At 39.5% G+C, this 19,899-nt stretch overlaps 1 protein-coding gene across 6 annotated transcripts in view; it reads right to left on the bottom strand.

The window, feature by feature from the left end:
• The window catches only part of CACNB2 (calcium voltage-gated channel auxiliary subunit beta 2), a 404,032-nt gene that overhangs the window by 6,542 nt on the left and 377,591 nt on the right, over positions 1 to 19,899 (bottom strand). For all 6 annotated transcript variants that reach the window (XM_032165854.2, XM_032165884.2, XM_058432056.1 and 3 more), the window contains 5 exons: positions 18,239 to 18,319; positions 17,683 to 17,741; positions 9,044 to 9,153; positions 2,406 to 2,557; positions 410 to 505 (listed from right to left, as the gene is read on the bottom strand). In XM_032165854.2, the coding sequence (XP_032021745.1) occupies positions 410 to 505; positions 2,406 to 2,557; positions 9,044 to 9,153; positions 17,683 to 17,741; positions 18,239 to 18,319 (498 nt within the window). The remainder of the gene's footprint in view (positions 1 to 409; positions 506 to 2,405; positions 2,558 to 9,043; positions 9,154 to 17,682; positions 17,742 to 18,238; positions 18,320 to 19,899) is intronic.

Below are 19,899 nucleotides of genomic sequence, written 5' to 3'. Positions count from 1 at the left end.
TTTGTTTGTTTTCCAAAATATAATGCCAGTTCTGGCCAGGCATGGCGGCTCATGCCTGTAATCCTAGCACTTCGGAAGGCCAAGGCAGGAGGATCACTTCAGGCCAGGAGTTCTAGACCAGCCTGGGCAACATAGCAAGACCCCACCTCTACAGGGGGAAAAAAAAAGTTAGTCGATCATGGTGGCATGCACCTATAGTCTCAGCTGCTTGGAAGGCTGAAGCAAGAGGATCACTTGAGCCCAGGAGTTTAGGGGTGCAGTGAGCTAAGACCATACCACTGCACTCCCAACATGGGCAACAGAGCAAGACCTTGTCTCAAAAAAAAAAAAAAAAAAAAAAAACAGGTCTGATATCTGTAATAAATATCTGTAACTGGATTATGCTGTATATAGAGATAACTTAACTTACTGGAGGACACTGAGCCAGTTTATCAGCTGCTACCATCTGGACGTTGAGGTGTTTAGCTTGAGATTTCCCTCGAGATTTTATTAACCTTTGTAAAACCTGTAAAAGATAATGAGTTTTTAACAGAGTAATAACTACATCCAGGTAAAGTACAAGGTACATTACTGACTCCTTTCTCTGGGGCCTTTTTATATACAGCACAAGGGGCTTATAATGGATGGAGCTATAAGATTATCTGCAAAATTAACATGTTAACATAAATCACAGTTGCAAGCTTTAAGCACTCATTCTTTTTTCTAAGCTAGCAGCTCTCAAACGTTTTGTCCCACAAACTCTTTAAAGAAGCTAAAATGGAAAACTATTTATTAAAACATTTATTTAAAAATTCACAATAAATCTGATACAGGTTTATATATATATTTTTTGTTTTTTGTTTTGTTGTTTTTTTGAGATGGAGTTTTGCTCTGTTGCCCAGGCTGGAGTGCAGTGGCATGATCTCGGCTCACTGTAAGCTCCGCCTCCCAGGTTCATGCCATTCTCCTGCCTCAGCCTCCCGAGTAGCTGGGACTACAGGCACCCACCACCATGCCCGGCTAATTTTTTTGTATTTGTAGTAGAGACGGGGTTTCACTGTGTTAGCCAGGATGGTCTCGCTCTCCTCACCTCATGATCCTCCCGCCTCAGCCTACCAGAGTGCTGGGATTACAGGCATGAGCCACTGTGCCCAGCCAAATTTTTTTAATAAAAATAGCTACATTTTTTACAAATCTCTCTAATGGCTGGCTGGCTTCATAAAAGACAACTGCAGTCTCCTGTTTGCTTCTACAGCCAACCTGCTGCAGTGTCTTGTTTTTGGTTGAAGTATGTGAAGAAAATCCAACCTCCTACAGATTTGTAATGGAGAAAAGGAGAAACAATTTAGTACAGTCGTCTTCTTTGATACTACACTAAAACTCAACAAATGGTAGTTCCTTAAAGACTATTTGTTATGTGGAATCTGAAACCTGCAGTGAAATTTTCCATGACATTCTATTGGTCTGTCTTGAAATTATTCATTGATCATACAAACAAACAATAATGGTTCACTGACTTCAGATCTTCCAAATGTTGACAGATTTCATTATACAGTATTAAAACATCATATTCACTAATATTACCATTGATCTCAGAGAAATCGTTATTGGGAAGCTTGCAAGTTCTTAAAGGTGGATACAAGTTTTCTAAAATTCTGATTGTTGTCTGAAAGCTTGAGTTTTATCATTGGCAATACATGCTGTTCTCCTTTAAGTGACAGGGTTATTTTGTCCAAGAAAATATCTGCTACACCAAGTCTGAATAAGCATAGCCTGTCAGTCAGTTGTTGTTTGTTTGAAATAAAAATGGTATTCTATGAAAAACATGGCTAGTTTCGTTCACAACTCAATCAATCAAATCAGTGCTTGTCCTTACTTTTTGGTATGCAGCAGGAGCTTTGTGTGTACTTTGTTTTATTACACTGAATATTAAAAGTCAAGATTTAATAAAAGTAATAAACTTGAGTACTTTATCAGGACATTAAGTGAAATTGGCTTTTTTTTTTTCCCCTTAAACTGCGAAAGCATGGTGGTGGTGAATACAGTAACTGCTGGTACTTTGATACCAGTCTTGATTTATGCTTAGACGCCAGCAGTTTTACCCACCATTGCTTTTGCATCAGCCATGCAAATGTCAAAACAGTGAAAATCGCAAATAATGTCTTAGTATTATCATGGAAGTAGTTTTGACTAAATGGACCCTCTAAAAGTGTCTCAACACTCTCCAGGGATCCATGGACCACACTTTGAAAACAGCTGTTCTAAGCCATGAAACCATATCAATTTAAAAATTCTTGACTATCATGTCTCTTCAAATTCCCTATACATCATAAAGCCTATTACAATAGCCTAATTATAGAAAGCAGAACATAAAATACATTTTAGTAAAGTTTGATTATAGAGCAAACAGTAGCAATCCTACTTACCTTAGGAGAAGAAATCTTTACATATACTATAATAGGGGCCAAGGAGGTTTTACTGAGTTGAGCTGGATGATTAATCGTATCCGCATCAAGGACCACCAATTGCAGTGTTCTTGCAAGTTCAAAAATCCTTTCAATTTCACTCTGGACTTCCGCTGTGAAGGGTGAGACAGCTCAGCTGAAGTGCAGTATTTTTAAGATAAAGTAAAATGGTATACTGTTTCTTCAACAGAAAGGTGAGTAGGTCAGCCATTATGTTAATGCTTATAGGCAATAGAATTGATAAAAATTTACAACAGTAATTTATCCTTTTGGAAAGGGATCTTTCTCCACACATCATTAGGATTTAAGGATTTTCTCTCAACCGGCTACAGAATTTACTTTTAGTATAATACTTGGATTGTGGAAATTTTTAGCTCTCTGCTGACATTCTTTGTGCTTCCACTCTATGAAATCATTTCATAAAACTGCTGTAAAATAAGAACCTTGAGATATCTTCTGTGTGTTCATTGCAGACCACTTTGCACTAGCAACCATGACAAGTTTTCCTTTCGGTGCATGGGCTGATCTGTGTTTACATGTCACCTGTATGCCGTCTAGAAACGTTAACGAGATGAAATACAAAATAAAACAGGAAAGATGTGAATGGCACCAGTAACAAACTTATCCAAAAACATACCTCATATTTTCCAACCAAAGTAGTCATGTTTTAAAAGGGCAGTTTTCAGAGGCAGCACTACAGAAATCTAAAGTATAAAATTTATAGAAACTTATCACAAAACATTCAAGTATCTAGTCGAACTCCAAGAAAATTACATTCAGTTCATCTGTTCCATGATCTCCAAAGAAAGACTCAAAAACAGGACTGACAGAATTTTCTGCAATGAGGGAAATATTCTCTGTATGTGGTCCAGTGTGGCAGCAGCTAATGGGCTACTAAGCACTTGAACAGGCATGTAAATTTTTAAAATTTAATAAGTAGCCAGAAGCTACTATTACTAGGCAGCATAGGTCTATAAAGCATAGTACATAGCTTTCAGTTCCCACTGCAGTCGTGGAGGTTGAATTCCATGAGACTTTTATGCCAGCAAATGTGGATTTACAATTACCTTTTAATTCCTCTTAGGCAGTTCGATTCATGCCAGAAGCTTCCTGGAGGTAATTTTAACTAGTAGATTATTGAAGAAAAGGTAACTCTCTGGTCACTAATCCATCTGCCTCACAATATGTTATGACTTGAGTCTTTTTGTTTGCCTAGACATGTTTAAAAAATCAGGGCCCAAACTACATGAGATACTAGCTTTAAAATAACATTGGGCCACTGAATCCCAGTCAAGTTACAACCTAAATTAATATTTATTGTGGGCATTAAGAAATCTGATCAGAGATTTTCATCTTTGTTTCATCTGCTAAGTGTTCAGCCAGTCACAGCATCCCGTGTAACTCCTTGCTTTTAAAGGTTTGAGCACTATTTTTATTGATTATAAGTTTAATATGTGGGGTTTTTGTTTTTTTGTTTTTTTTTGAGACAGAGTCTCTCTCTGTCTCCCAGGCTGGAGTGCAATGGCACAGTCTTGGCTCACCACAACCTCCTCCACCTCCTCAGTTCAAGTGATTCTCTCGCCTCAGCCTCCCACATAGCTGGAATTACAGGCATGTGACACCAGGCCCAGCTTGTGTTTTGTATTTTTAGTAGAGATGGGGTTTCACCATGTTGGCCAGGCTGGTCTCAAACTCCTGACCTCAAGTGATCTCCCGTCTCAGCCTTCCAAACTGCTGGCATTACAGGTGTGAGCCACTGCGCCCAGCCCTAATATGTACTCATCGTATAAAACCTGGATAGCCTTAAAATATATTACATATACGGATATTATTTCTATTATGTCAATATATTAACATGTTTTAATATATATACATATATAAAGATATTTCTGGTAGCCTTACATACATACTTTACACTCCTTTAATTAAAGGGAAAGATTTTAAAAATATTTTAAAGTGGACTTTCAGAATACTGGTGCAACACCGTATTAGTAGATACAACCTTAAAGATCAATGACAAATTCTGATAATACTTTTGACTTCAAAGTAAAAATGATGCTTTTAAAAAGGGATGTATCCATGCTAGGAATTTTCCTTTGACAGGGCATATCATGCTCAGAATTTACTCTAATAAAGAAATGTCAGAAACTTCCCCAATGTTCGTTTCTGAAACTGAAAGTCAATTTGATTCTTTCCAGTTGTCCTAGCTAATGAAAGAATGCAGCTCAGCATCTTGAAGAGGGGGCAAGCCTTCCTCATCTCCCCACATCCCACAGTTTCTTATACCCACTGAATTAAACTGAAAAATGAAGAACACCTTTATGCTTTATATCTCTAATATCTATAAACAACACCAAGAACAATCAATGTTTCCTGTAAGATAAGAGAAGCTACAACACTGATTATTAGAGAAATGCAAATCAAGCTACAATGAGATACCATCTCCCACCAGTTAGAATGGCTGTTATTAGAAAGTCAAAAAATAACAGATGCTGTTGATGTTGTGGAGAAAAAGGAACGCTTATACACTGTTGATGGGAGTGTAAATTAGTTAAACCATTGTGGAAGACAGTATGGCAGTTCCTCAAAGACGTAAAGATAGGAATACCATTTGACCCAGCAATCCCACTACTGGGTATATACCCAAAGAAATAGAAATCATTCTATTGTAAAGATACATGCACATATATGTTCACTGCAGCACTATTCACAATAGCAAAGATGTGGAATCAACCTAAAGGGCCATCAATGATGGAGTGGATAAAGAAAACACAGTACATATACACCATGGAATACTATGCAGCCATAAAAAAGAACAAGATCATGTCCTTTGGAGGGATATGGATAGAGCTGAAGGACATTAACCATAGCAAACTAAGGCAGGAACAGAAAACGAAATGCCACATGTTCTCACTTGTAAGTGGGAGCTAAATGATGAGAACACATGGACACATAGAGGGTAACGACACACACTGGGGCCTATCAGGGTGGGAGGAGGAAGAGAGTCAGGAAAAATAACTGATGAGTACTAGTCTTAATACCTGGGTGATAGGAACTTAAAAGTTAACAAACAACAGAAGTTAACTTATTTAGGAGGTTTATGTTATAATACGGTAATAACAGAGTGGAGATGGTTATTTTCATTTCGGCTAGTGTTGAGGGACAGGTCAGTTAGGAATTAATAAGACCTGGAGGTAGCTCTAGTATGAGTTATTTAATGCCATATATGTAATTCCAATGCCATTTTCATAATTACTACACACAAAACTCTTAATTTTGACCAGTGCCCAACTTATCTTGCAAAAAATCTGTACAAGCCTTCTCTAACCACCTTTCTCCCCAGGCTCAGTAAATTCTGCCTCTCTGTTCCCACTGCCACATATCAAAGGGGCTTGGGGGGCAGAAATGAAGTGTCATCGCTTCATAGAGCTGTATGGTCACTGGGTAACACATTGAACCTCTTAGAACCTAAGTATTCTTATCTATATTACGGAAATGAGGACTAGATGAATCCACATGCAAAGCTTCCATTACAGTTATTGCAGTACTTGGCCTACAGTAAGTGCAGACAGTCCATGACTTATGATGGTTTGACTTAAAGATTTTTCAACTTTATAGAGTGTGAAAGCAATATACATACAGTAGGAACCGAACTTTGAGTCCCCATACAACCATTCTGTTTGTTTTTCACTTTTAGTATTCAGTACATTACATGAGATACTCTACACTTTATTATAAATTGGGTTTGGTGGTAGATGTAGTTGGTTTGCCCAACTGCATTTTTTTTTTTGCATTTTTGTACTTTTTGCATTTTATTATAATAAAATTACAGCCTCCTCTTTGGCTCACTCTTTACTCCTTGGTCTGCTTCTGCTTTTACAGTTCTCAACCACTGACCAACCATCTCTGTCTGTCTGTATATACAAGATTTTGTCCATGTCTTCCTGTAAAATAAACACTATGAGAAAGAGGACTTTGTGTCCTTTACTTTTGTGTCCCTGGGCACCAAAATAATGCCTGGCACATGGTTGGTACTCAAGTATTTGCTAAATGAATGAATGCCTCCAGTCTGTACATGGTCCCCTACCACCTTAAGAATAATGATATGGTTTGGCTGTGCCCACCCAAATCTCATCTTGAATTGTAGCTCCCATAATTCCCACTTGTCATAGGAGGGACCTGGTGGGGGGTAATTGAATCATGGGAGTTGGTCTTTCCCATGCAGTTCTCCTGATAGTGAATGAGTCTCATGAGATCTAATGGTTTCATAAAGGGGAGTTCCCCTGCACATGCTCTCTCTTGCCTGCTGCCATGTAAGATGTGACTTTGCTCCTCCTTCGCTGTCTACCATGATTGTGAGGCCTCACTAGCTATTTGGAACTGTGATTCCATTAAACCTCTTTCCTTTGTAAATTACCCAGTCTCGGGTATGTCTTTATTAGCAGTAATTCTTGTGAGCGTCAAATGATGTGTGGAGTTTTAAGTGTGACAGATAAGGACATAAAAAGGAAATTGCTATAAGCAAAACACATGATCACATTTTTTCTTGAAAACAGACTAATACAAATAAGCTCCAACCTTTTCATGTCTTACCCCTGCCTCTCCCTCTGGTGTCATCTCCCATGTCCTTGTTTTTAAAACCATGTATTTTAGCTTAAATGAAGCACCTATGTTTTTCAGAAGCCTGTTGTGGCTTTCACTGTCTCAAATCACTATCACCCTCTCCACTTCTCTCCCTTTTTTCTTGGCTAAATCCTGCCAGCTTCAAGTCTCAGCTCAGGATCAGCTCCCTGGGAAAGCCTTTCCTTGTGCCTTCTGCAGCATCAGCCCTTTGGCAAGCCAGTTCATGGCTGGACCACTTTGCTCATGGCCCTCTATCTCAACAGGCTCTTCACCGATTCGCCTTATGGCTACACCCAGCTCCTTGAGGGAAGGAGCTTCATCAGTTTATTTTTTTATTCGCGGGCTTTCACATGATATTTGGTATCTAGTGTATGCTCAATGAAATACATAGACTGGAAGATTCATGTAAAAACAATGTATAATCAGTAGTTGTAAAAAAAATCTTGGCAATCTAAAGAAATCTGTTACCTAATTGATTCCACTGATGAGTCTCAAAAATTACTTGACTTTGTTAATTCAGTTTAATTTATGAAATGAGCATTTTATAATAATTCTTGGCCAGGTGCAGTGGCTCATACCTATAGTCCTGGCACTTTAGGAGGCCAAGGCAGGAGGATTGCCTGAGCCTGGGAATTCGAGACCAACCTGGCCAACACAGTGAGACTCCATCTCTACAAAAAATTAGCCCGATGTAGCGGCATATGCCTGTAGTCCCAGATAGGAGGCTGAGGTGGGAGGTTTGATTGAGCTCATGAGGTCAAGGTGCAGTGAGCCATGATCCACACCACTGTACTCCAACCTGGGTAACAGAGTGCGACCCTCTCTCAAAAAAGTCAAAATAAAAAGTAACTCTTGTGAGCATCAGATGATGTGTGGAAAGAGTTTTAACTGTGACACATGATAAGGACATAAAAAGGAATTGCTATAAGCAAAACACATGATTACATTTTTTCCTCAAATATATTTCTAAACCTGTTACTGAAGTTTTGCCAATGAAGGGTTGTTAGGTGAGAAACAAAACTGAGTTCCATAATGTATCATGCTCATTGCCAACAGATAAAGCTTATTATTTATAATAGTTTTTCTATTATTTATATAATCATACTTCAGAGTAAATGAAGAACTTCTGTGTTAGAAACCAGCCTCTCAGAGGATTTGTATATCTAACCTATAAACAGAGAAAAACTAAGCTCAAAGATCTGACACAACTCTCAGAAAGTTTACTTTATAAAAACAGAAACCTAACCATCCAATAAGCAACATGTGTAACAGTGATTAACCTAAAACTCCAAGCACATACCAAAAAGATTAAATAGCAGCTGAAGGGTCTCAATGTGATCAATTCGGTACATGTTAATAAGCAGTATCCACATACCACCCCTGTAAACACAATAACTCCCTACACTGTTTTTACAAATAAACATATCGATATCTATCAATAAATATAGCCAGTAATTGACTTCATCCTTTACCAATTTCCACACCCACAAATTATACTCTCCTGAGAATGATTTCATTATTGATATACAGCAGGAATTAAGGAATATTTAGGATAATAATGGCTATCATTTATTGAGCACACATCATGTTTACTCCTTGCAATGATTCTACGAGGTAGTTATTTCTTTTTTAGGATGAGGAAATGGAACCTTCAAAAGATTAATAAACTTGCTCATGGTAACACTGATGCAAAGCCAGGAGATCTTAGCGTCTGCAGACACCAAAGCTCACGTTAGTGAAAACAAACCACAACCAAAACATTAATTCTGACAGCCTGTGGAATTCTTAACTTGAAACTATCATAACAAATCCTTCCACACCATGAAATCAGTCAGACCATAGCAACAGCTACTGGCAGCACACACCTGTTTTTTCTATACTCTGTGACACATGGAATTATCATCTTGTTAGATCTTCTCATCATCAACATCGGGAGAGGAGAGTTTAAAAAGCTTAAGCTCATTGCACAGACTTACCTAAGCTTGACCTTGTGTTGGATCTTTCTATTATTGCATGCTTACTGGGATTGTTTAATACTGAGCGTTTGGCAAGCGAGATGTCAGCGGTGACCCTTGTGATGGATATTCTGTTGGAGAAAAAAGTCACAGAAGACCTTAAGGTTATTGGTCTAATCAAAGGGGATAGAAGTGTATGCCCCAAATTCATCCAAGTATGAAAACATAGCGACCATATTTTCAAACCATATGTGTTAGGATACTTATTCATTTTTTTTTTTTTTACTTACTCATTTTTGTTTATCTTGCACCTGCCTTACTTTGTTTTTTGTTTGTTTTGAGACAGAGTCTCGCCCAGGCTGCAATGCAGTGGCGCGTTCTCGGCTCACTGCAATCTCCACCTCCCAGGTTCAAGTGATTCTCCTGCCTCAGCCTCTGGAGTAGCTGGGATTACAGGTGTGTGCCACCACACCCGGCTAATTTTTGTATTTTTAGTAGAGAGGGGGTTTCACTATCGAGGCTGGTCTCGAATTCCTGGCCTCAAGTGATCCGCCTGCCTCGGCCTTCCAAAGTGCTGCGATTACAGGTGTGAGCCACCACGCCCGGCCCTATCCTGCACCTGCCTTGCATTGCATTTATTGGTTGCTTACAAGTGTCAGATAAGTACTAAGCACTTTATGTGAATTACTAAATCATCCAAAAAGCTCTAGGAGAACCGTTTACTATTATCCCATTGTTGCTGATGAAAAATGAGACTCACAGATTATTTATCTAAGGGTATGTACTTACTAAGTGGGAGATCTGGGATTTGAACCCAGACTCCTGACCCTATATTCCTAGCCTCTGTGCCATAGTTCAGTGCTGATATAGGCATTAAAAATAAATAAGAACCAGTCTTCCCTCAGATAGCTAATGGTCTAGTGGCAGAGATAAATAATAAAGGAAAATAATTAAAGATGATGATTGTTGTGGAAAGAACATACAGGGTATTATGAGAGACAATAATGAATTGGGAGTATGATTTTAGATAAGGTAGAAATGAGAGCAACAAAATTTGGGAGCTGGAAATAGCAAATGACTTAGACTGGAGAAAGCTGAATATTCAAGTCAGCAGTAGGAAAAAGCTGTGAAGCAAAATTGAAGGCTCACAGTATTTCTAAAGAAGGTAGTGAATGAAGGTGGGGTGAAAAGGAAAGGTTTGGTTAAAAAATCTGTTTCAGTTACAGCCCTCCACTGACCCTTCATAATATCAGATAGCCAAGTGACAATTCTTTTCCTGTGTGGTAGAAGACCCTTGATTTGTTGTCTTGCAGGCAATACAAGAGGGCCTCTGACCAGGGCACCCTATACAGAACAGGAGCAGGGAATACTGGATGGAAAAGAAAGGATTCTGAATGTTGAGTCTTCAGCCTTTTTCCTCATTGTAAAATTTTGTTAGCTAGGCTTATATTTCTATCCCCAGGGGTCAGAATGGAAGATTCTTCTCTGGGGAATCTGACTGCCAAAGAGTAAAGACCCAAAGATAATGATATTGGAGGTTTCCTATGTAAATTGTCTGGCAAGATTGCCATACACAGAAACACAAAGTTGACAAGCTCCACCTCTGAGCACAGAACTTCTGATTAATTATTTTATGTCTTATTTTAAAATTTGAGCACAGGACTGTTGGTCAGGCGTCTTCAGAAAACCTCTAACATGAGAGACCAAAACAAACAGAAAAATCAACTATGACAATTATTCATAGTTAAAAGCTAAGAGATGGTTTTATCTATTAAACTAAAACATTTCTATTTAAAGATTTAGAATAAGAGCTTTTGGAAATAACATGATAATAGAAATAGAAAAAAAATCAAAAGAAGGGTTAAAAGAAAGGTAACATCTCCAAAGGGTAAAACAGAAAATAGTTGAAAAACAGGAGAAGAAAGGTAAGAAAAGTAGAGATCACCCAAGAGGTTCAAATTCCAAATTACAGGAGTTCAGAAAAAGATTTAAAGAAGAAGACAGAGGAAAGAAAATAAAGAATTAATTCCAGAATTAAGGGTCTGATTTTCCGAATTGAAAGGGTCCGGCACACGGGTTGAAAGATCCACACCAAGACATATTTTTATAAATTTCATAACACTGGGGACAAAGAGAAACCCATAAGCTTTCAGAGGAAAAAGACAGGTCCCAAAGGGTCAAACACTAGATTGCTTTGTACTTCTCAAAGCAACAATGGAGGCCACAAGATGGTGGAGCAAAAAGCCTTCAAAATTTGGAGAGAAAACTATTTCAATCAGAATTCCATAACCATTTAAACAAGCAATTAAACAGGTTTGTAAACATGCAGGCTATTGAAAAAAACGTGTATGTACCCTTCCTAGGGAAATGGCTGGAGAAGGTTTTTGAAAAATGACAGTAAAGCTGGAAAGAAATCAAGGGACCTGGGAAACAGGAGCTTCAACCCAAAAGAAAGGTGAAAGGAATCCCCAAGGATATAACACAGAATGTTCCAGAATGACACCCAGCACAGAAAGAATGATCTAGACTACAACAGGCTAGAATGTCCCAGAGAGATTCATATAGACAAATTAATTTTGGCTGGCTCCATGTTTAATATTTATTGAAACTATGTAAATAATAGTCAAATGAACTATGTCATATAATGTGTGTGGTTTTTGTGTTTTTTTTTTTTAGATGGCATCTCACTGTCACCCAGGCTGGAGTGCAATGGTGTAATCATTGCTCACTGCAGCCTCAACCTCCCAGGTTCAAGTGATCCCCCTGGCTCCGCCTCCTGAGTAGCTGGGACTACAGGTGCATGCCACCACACCTAGCTAGTATTTTTGTTTGTTTGTTTGTTTTTTATTGAAACAGGGCCTCATTATGTTGCCCAGGCTGGTCTCAAACTTCTGAGCTCAAGCAGTCCTCCTCTCTTAGCCTCCTGAAGTGCTGGGATTACAGGTATGAACCGCTGCGCCCAGCCTAATGTACTTTTTCTTGTGTATTTTCCTCGTGGTTTCCATGAGATAAACAACTTTTTATTTTATTTATTTTTTTAAGACAGAGTCTCGCTGTGTCACCTAGGCTAGAATGCAATGGCGTGATCTTGGCTCACTGCACCCTCCGTCTCCTGGGTTCAGGCGATTCTCCTGCCTCGACCTCCTGAGTAGCTGGGATTACAGGTGCCCACCACTGCGCCCAGCTAATTTTTGTACTTTTAGTAGAAAAAGGTTTCACCATGTTGGCCAGGCTGGTCTCAAACTCCTGGCCTCAAGTGATCTGCCTGCCTCAGCCTCCTAAAGTGCTGGGATTACAGGCGACAGCCACTGCGCCCAGCCTCAGGATTATTGGTTTCTAGTAAGATTGTCCTGCAGAAGATTCTGGCAATGGTATATTTTATCCCTATAGCAATTCAGTATGCATTCCAAACATTTCAGGGCTGATTGCTGACGTTTTGAAAGTCACTGAAGAAAAAAAAAAAAAAAAAAACCTGAATTTATCCCAGGTAGCTTTCCTTCTTGTTCTCAATTTCCTTGTTAATTTACCTGTCACCATCCTAAAAGGTGAATCTGAAGATTGCTTTGTTCACATGACACAGTTGGTTACTGCGAATCCAGTTTTGAATGGGCTACTTTATTGCACACAACAGGAGAAGGAGGATGATTTATTTCTTCTTTGATCTGACACACTGATGCTACTTAACAACCAGAATGTGATTCTGACAACCCCCCAGGGCCGCTGCAAATGAATTTAAGTGGGTTTCAGAAAAGAAAAAGGAATTCTTGACTACCTAGAACCTTTTGCATAACTAACATTTCCTTTCCTATTTTCTCCTCTTGGGCTTAAACATTTTTGAAAAATAAATTTAGCTTATTTAATAGATAATTAAGGAATAATTCATTTTTCCCTTTTAGAATGTCATATGTACATACACACCTGATGCTTTTGTTGAATTTTCATCCTCTATTGCTGTCTTCCCTTGCCAAAAGCAAAGACAGTCAATAATTCAGTTACTCTAGATGTCTTGCCATGGGTAAAAATGTTAAATTTGTACACAGCTTTTAAATTCCGCCTTATGGACTCGTTTCTTCCTCTGAGGACTGTTAAATGGGGACAACAGGGCTAGAATATAGAACCCCAGCTCTAAAAGTCAAGATAAGTCAAGACAGGTCTATTAATTAAACCATAGGGAAGTTACTTCTGGCTAGAAATAACAGATACTTTAAGATATTTTGTTTATCTGTTTCTTAAATAAAACCAATCTGAGTGGCTGATACACTCTAACATGGGTACAAAATCCACCCTCTCTGGCTGGAATGTGTCTTCCAAATTCAAAACTTACTCAGGTTTAAGTACAAGTAGTAATTCAGGAAATTCCATCCCATTTCCCCATCTTTGGCATTTAGGAAAGGGCAGTGGGTTGACTCAGGCATGGAAAACACAGTGCCTTTGTTAGCAGAATTTTTTTTAGTGTTCAGGCTCATGTTGACAATTCCAAATTGTGATAAATGACAGAGCCAAGGGTAAAGAAACAAAACCTAAATGGAGCAGATTAGAGGTATGCCTTTTATACTTGGCCAGTGCCTAGTAGCCTTGGTCCAAGGTAAAGGTTCTATTTTTCTGTCACAAACTGAAAAATATTTCTTAATTTGATTAGAAGACCTTGATTATAAAGTCTTTTCATACCTCGAAACTTATAATAGTTTTTGTTTTCCTCATTCTCTCTGTTCTTTGCCTGATCACTTTTTTTTTTTTTTTTTTTTTTAGACAGAGTCTCACTCTGTTGCCCAGGCTGGAGTGCAGTGGCACGATCTTGGCTCACTGCAACATCCGCCTCCCGGGTTCAAGCAATTCTCCTGCCTCAGCTTCCCAAGTAGCTGGGACTGCAGGCACCCGCCAACATGCCCAGCTAATTTTCGTATCTTTAGTAAAGACGAGGTTTCGCCATGTTGGCCAAGCTGGTCTCGAACACCTGACCTCATGATCCACCCACCTCGGCCTCCCAAAGTGCTGGGATTACAGGCATGAGCCAGCATGCCCAGCCTGCTTGATCACCTACTAACAAGACTTGTCCTCCTATAAAAGTTTCCTTCCTGCCCTTGCCTCCTCTGCCAAAAGTCAATATAAATTAGAAATGGTTGTAGTAGTAGGTGTGGTCTAGAAAGAAAGTACCATAGTAAGAAATCTAAAAGAATCCTGAAACCAACAAATACTATCTATTGCAGCAGTCCCCAACCTTTTTGGCACCAGGGACCAGTTTCATTAAAGACAACTTTTCCATGGACCGGTTTGGTAGGATTGGGGAGATGGTTTTGAGATGATTCAGGCACATTACATTTATTGTGCACTTTCTATTATTATTACATTGGAATATATAATGAAATGATTATACAACTCACCATAATGTAGAATCAGTGGGAGCCCTGAGCTTGTTTTCCTGCAACTAGATGGTCCCTTCTGGGGTTGATGGGAGACAGTGAAAGAACACCAGGCGTTAGACTGTCCTTAGGAGCATGTAACCTAGATCCCTCGCATGCAGAGTTCACAGTAGAGTTTGTGCTCCTATGAGAATCTAATATGCCGCTGCTGATCTGACAAGAGGCTGAGCTCAGGCAGTAATGTGTGAGTGATGAGGAGTGGCTGTAAATACAGATGAAGCTTTGCGCACTCCCCTACCACTCACCCCCTGCTGTGTGGCCCCTAGCAGGCCATGGACCAGTACTGATCTGTGACCCGGGGGTTGGGGACTCCTGATCTATTGTAGTCGCGTTGTTAGGATGGGAGGAGGAAAGGAATGTGGAGAAGAGAAGCACTGCATTTATCTGGTTAAAAATACAGAAATATACACTAGCCCTGTATGTTCCAGGTCCCCTGTAATAACCTGCTCTTAAACTTTGAGGTTTCCATTTTGGACTCTAGTCATGTCTTTGATGCTTCAGGAGCTGGCTTAACATTCAATGATGGCACCCATTAATTATCTGATTCAAGACTGCCTTTCAATAGACTTTAAGCTCCACAAAGCCAAGGCCCTTGTCTATTTTTGCTCCTCACAATGCCTGGCACATAGAATATACTCAATAAATACTTACTGAGGCAAGTCGAATAGTGACAGGGGAAGAGGAGGAGAAATAAAGGATTAAGTCCAAGGCCACTGGCGTGACGCACTACATATGACCCTTGGGTTTGTTACCAGTCACTCCTTACCCAGGTCCTTTAAGATCTGGGTGTGAGTTGCCTTACACGTAATGCTGTGTCATACCTCAAAGCCTTCACACACTATATACCATCTGCTGAACATACCCTTCTCTTCCCTGTAATCCATTTGGTCAAATCTTAGGCACCATTTAAAAACTCTTCCAGGTGTGGATGTCCTGAAGTTGGTGTTACTCACACCTCCCTTTATGCTACCTGCACCTTGTGCATGCATATACCAAGTTGCCCTTTTACTTATATTCAGTGTTACTGCTACAGGTTTCAATTTGTGGTTTCCATGAGAGCTCTTTGTAGGCAGAGACTGGCTTCACCATCTCCGCATTTCTCTAGCAGAGAGTACGCAGCAGACGTTCATTCAAAATTCATCTGGCCACTGCTCAGGTGGAGTACTGCTCCAGGCACTGAGAACACAACAGTTCACAAAACATTCTCAAACCCTGCCTTCATGGAGTTTATCGTCTAGTTATGGGAGAATGACAATAAACAAAAATGGTACTGGAAATACATAAAAGAGCACTGGAAAACAAAGGGAAAGGAGAGACACAGAACAAATGTGTGCATGTGTATGTGTGCATACATGTACACACGTATACCAAGGAGAATATCTGAGGGAAAAGTGTTCCTAGCAGAAGGAACCGCAAAGTGCCAAGGCCCTGAGGTGATCATGTAATCCATCTGTCTGGAACACTCAGAAGAGCAAGGGAGTAAGTACGGCAGGGTGAGAATGAGTGAAGGAAGAGCAGCAAGAGAAAATCTAGGTAAGGGCGTGTGGAAGAATAGACCATAGGAGGTCATGTAGGCCACTGTAGGACTTTGGTTTCTACTCAGAGGAAAAAAAGAAGTCACTGGATGGTTTTGAGTAAAGGAGTGGTGAGCACTAGCTCACATCTTAACAGGGTCATGCAGCAGCTGACCTGAGCACAGACTTTAAGGGAACAACCACAGAAGCAAGGAGACAAGATGGGAGGCTGTTGCAATGATCCAGGAAAGAGATAAAGATGTCTCAGACCAAAATGGTGGCAGAGGATGTGTGAGAAGGGCTTCGATTCTGAATATATTTTGAAGATACAGACAACAGCATTTGCATATGAAATATAAGAGAGAAAGTATAGTCAAGGATAATGACCTGGGCTGAAGGGTCTTGGGACGGGAAGACGAAGAAGCTATTAATTGAGATAGGGAAGACCATGGCAGGAGTAAGTTTTGGGGGAGGTTACATTTGAAAAGTCCATTAGAAAGCTTAGTAGTGATAATGAATAGGCAGTTGTATACATGGGTCTAGAATTTAGAGGAAAGACTTGCAAAGGAATGGAATTTAAAAATCTGATGCTGAATGAAATCACTAAAGGAACGTAGATCAAAGACATCATAGAGCTTAGCCCTGGGCTGTCCAAGATTTCCAGTTGATGAGGAAGTACCAGCAAAGGAGACAAAGGAGCAGTCAGTGTGACAGAAGGAAAACCAGGAAAGTGTGGTTCCAGAAACCAAGCAAATAAAGTATTTCAAAGAGGATGGAATAATCTACCATGTCAACTATTGTTCACGGTCAAGTAAGATTAGGGCTGAAAATTTATCCCTGGATTTAGCAATGTGAAGGTCATGGGTGATCTTGACATGACTAGTTTAGCTGAGTGGTGTGGGTGAAAACATAACTGGGGTAGGCTGAAGAAAGTGGACGGAAAGCCAGTATACTCAATTCTTTCAAGGAATCTTCCTGTAAAGAAAAGAAAAAAAATGACACCCCTAGAGCAATATGAGGTCAAATGTGAGAGGAAGTAACATTTTTACATGGTGATGGAGTTTCCATTAGAACAGGAAATACTGATGAGGAGAGAGCAAAGGATGATTACAGCTGTGTATGGATACTTCTAGCAGAGAGGGGATGGGGAATGAGATCTAGTGCCCACGTGGTGGGTTGGCCCTTGCTGGGAACATAGTCATTGGAGATAAAACAGAGCATCCAGGCAAACATGCAACTCCACAGGTGGGGTTGTGGAAATGCCTGGGTGTTCTCCTCCATTTGCCTCTATTTTCTCAATGACACAGGGAAGCAAGTTCACTGGGGGAGCGTGAGATGAGAAGGGGTTATCAGAGGTTTAAGGAGGGGGAGATGGCACAGAAGTCTTTTAGAAAAGAGAAAAAGTGAATGGAAGAGGGATATTTAGTGCGATGCCTGGGCAGCAATAGAGGGCCAGCTGACCATGAATTGAGGGTGAGACTGGCCAGTGGCGTCCTGCCCAAGGTCAGCTTATGGATGCAGGTACAGGAACTAGATATCGGGTTAAGGATGTATAAAGCAAATATGATAAATATTGATTGAATCAGATTAAATTGAGTGAAACTTATTTCTTGTCATCATATAGACATCAGAGGGCCTTATTCTCTTGGAATCACACGCCTGTCCCAGCAGGGTTTTGCCATCTTTAAGACAAAATCCACAAAACCCAGTATGCTGAAATACTCACCGCCCTTCAAATCTGTGTTTTAAAAAGTCAAACAGCGCTTTTTGCATCATATCTGTGACCTGCAATTGAGCAAGCAATAAATTAAGATATGACCAAAAAAAAACATTACTAATGGTAATAAAACAATTTTACTTCTCTTAGGAACGCTTGAAACCTGAGCTTCGCATTTGGAATGAGTAGCAATACGAGATTGCTGCATTTTTCTGCTTCTGAGTTCTGATGCAATGACAACTAAACTGAGCTTATCATGATGTTTTAGTGACAGATAACATTGCAAGTGGTTTCAGTCGGTCTCCATTTGACACTATTTCCTGGACTGAGTACACTGCAGCTAGCAGAAATCTTCAAAGCAACTGTCAGGTAAACAAAACAGGAAAAGGACGAAGCAGTGTATACCACAGCTTGCAGAACAACATGCTTTGCTGCTGTGAGCTCTCTAAGCTCTACAATTGGCTCCTTAAGCTGTAAAATTCAGAGAGAGGGTCAGGAGTAGGAGGCAGCATCACAAAGAAGTTCAGCATGCAAGTCAAGCATCCTGTGGAAGGCTGCTACCCACCTCATAGCCCTTCAGAGAAGGGCCCACTAGGACCACTGGTCGCATGGAAGGTACCACATCATACGGAGGAGTGTGCTCTGTCTGCAGAGAGAGGAGAGGCTTTTAGACATTTCACAGGCAGGTAGAACATAAATATTTTACGTATAAGTTACTCTTTCTGAACTCTGTAATACGAGGCACTGGCTTTCCAGACATTTTATTTTCCCCACTTGCCTCTTTTCTACATAAACCCGATCAAAGATTGGTGGGTTCATTTTCCTAAAGTTCCAAGTTACTGTTGTCTACAGTTTTCTTGCTCATCTCAAGAAATGCTCAGCCCTATTCGTTCCTGAAGCAAGAGATGCTGCTTTTGAACAAAAACTAGTTGATAGAACAAAGAGAAACATGCCTCATGCAAGATAGGTGCTTTAGGCTTGACTAGAAGTTAATATTGCTTTTCAGCTGCGTTTCAATTTTCTACAGAGTTGTAGTGATTAGACCTAACATGGCTAATTACAGAGGAAAGAAAGATTGCATTACCTTTGCATCTTAGTTGTTTGTCTTACCTGTGTAAAACCTCATTTCAAAATATTGTAACTCTCACTACCAGCACTTTTTACCTAATCTCAAAATATAGTAACTCTCACTACTGTCAAAATTCTATTTTACTGTGAGAGTTTAAATGAGCATGCATGCTTATTTTAGTAAACAGTAATCATGATCCCTGATCACAGCTTAGTGATTAATGCTTTTGGATTTTTTGGTTTCTATACCTTGGTACTTCAAAGGTAAGGTTTATGTGTCTTCGAGGGAAGGTGATTAATGTATAATCATATATTCAACCATGCTATAGTGGTCTCAAAAGGTTCATTATCAATGTGCATATCTAATATGATTCTCAAAAGTAGTTTTCTGTCAGATAACTAATCACATCTTTCTGCAGTAATTTCTTTCTTTTTAATAAGAGGGGAGGAGCTAAATTTTGTAGCAATTTCTAAAACTATCAACACTTTTCAGGTTAATTGCTTCAAATAAAATGGTTAAATAACATCTTTCCAAAAATTAGGTAACAGCTAATTGGTTTATATTAAAGTTGGCTCTTTTGATAGCATAAAATACTAAATTGACCCAAAAATGACTTTTTAAAAAAAATGCATAAGAGCGATATGGCCTTAGACACTGCGATAAGCAAATCATTGCTATATGAATCTTTCTGGCTAAGGAGTGTCAAAAAATATAACTTGAGAATCACACACACCAACAGAAAAATGTTCTGTAAACGATTTTAAGAATTCAGTACACTGATGTGCAGATATGAATGTCATTTTTGCATCTGCCCGTCACTCAAGAACATTTTATTGTTGCTCAAAATTGCCCATTACAAACTTTTCTGGCTTCATTTGAATTCACATTGCCTCAGGGGGGGAATTAAAAAGCATTTCAAATTCAAAAGCTTCCATCTGAGATTTTACCCGTAGTCACAGACAATATAATCAGAGGGGAGAAAAATATTACCATGACTGTGCTGTCAAATTTCACTGCCTAAAATTTCACCTAGCATTCAGAATTAAATTTTAATTGACACAATCAAGGTAGAATACAGTTTTGAACAGAAAAAAAAAAGACAAACATAATACAGTGACAGCACACATACCACACAAGCACTACTCTAAAAGCAACCT

Source organism: Hylobates moloch, unplaced genomic scaffold (genome assembly GCF_009828535.3).
Source record: "Hylobates moloch isolate HMO894 unplaced genomic scaffold, HMol_V3 SCAFFOLD_2, whole genome shotgun sequence".
NCBI classification, from domain to species: domain Eukaryota; kingdom Metazoa; phylum Chordata; class Mammalia; order Primates; family Hylobatidae; genus Hylobates; species Hylobates moloch.
Note: the sequence above shows the minus strand (reverse complement) of the source record. Positions and strands in the feature narration are given on the sequence as shown.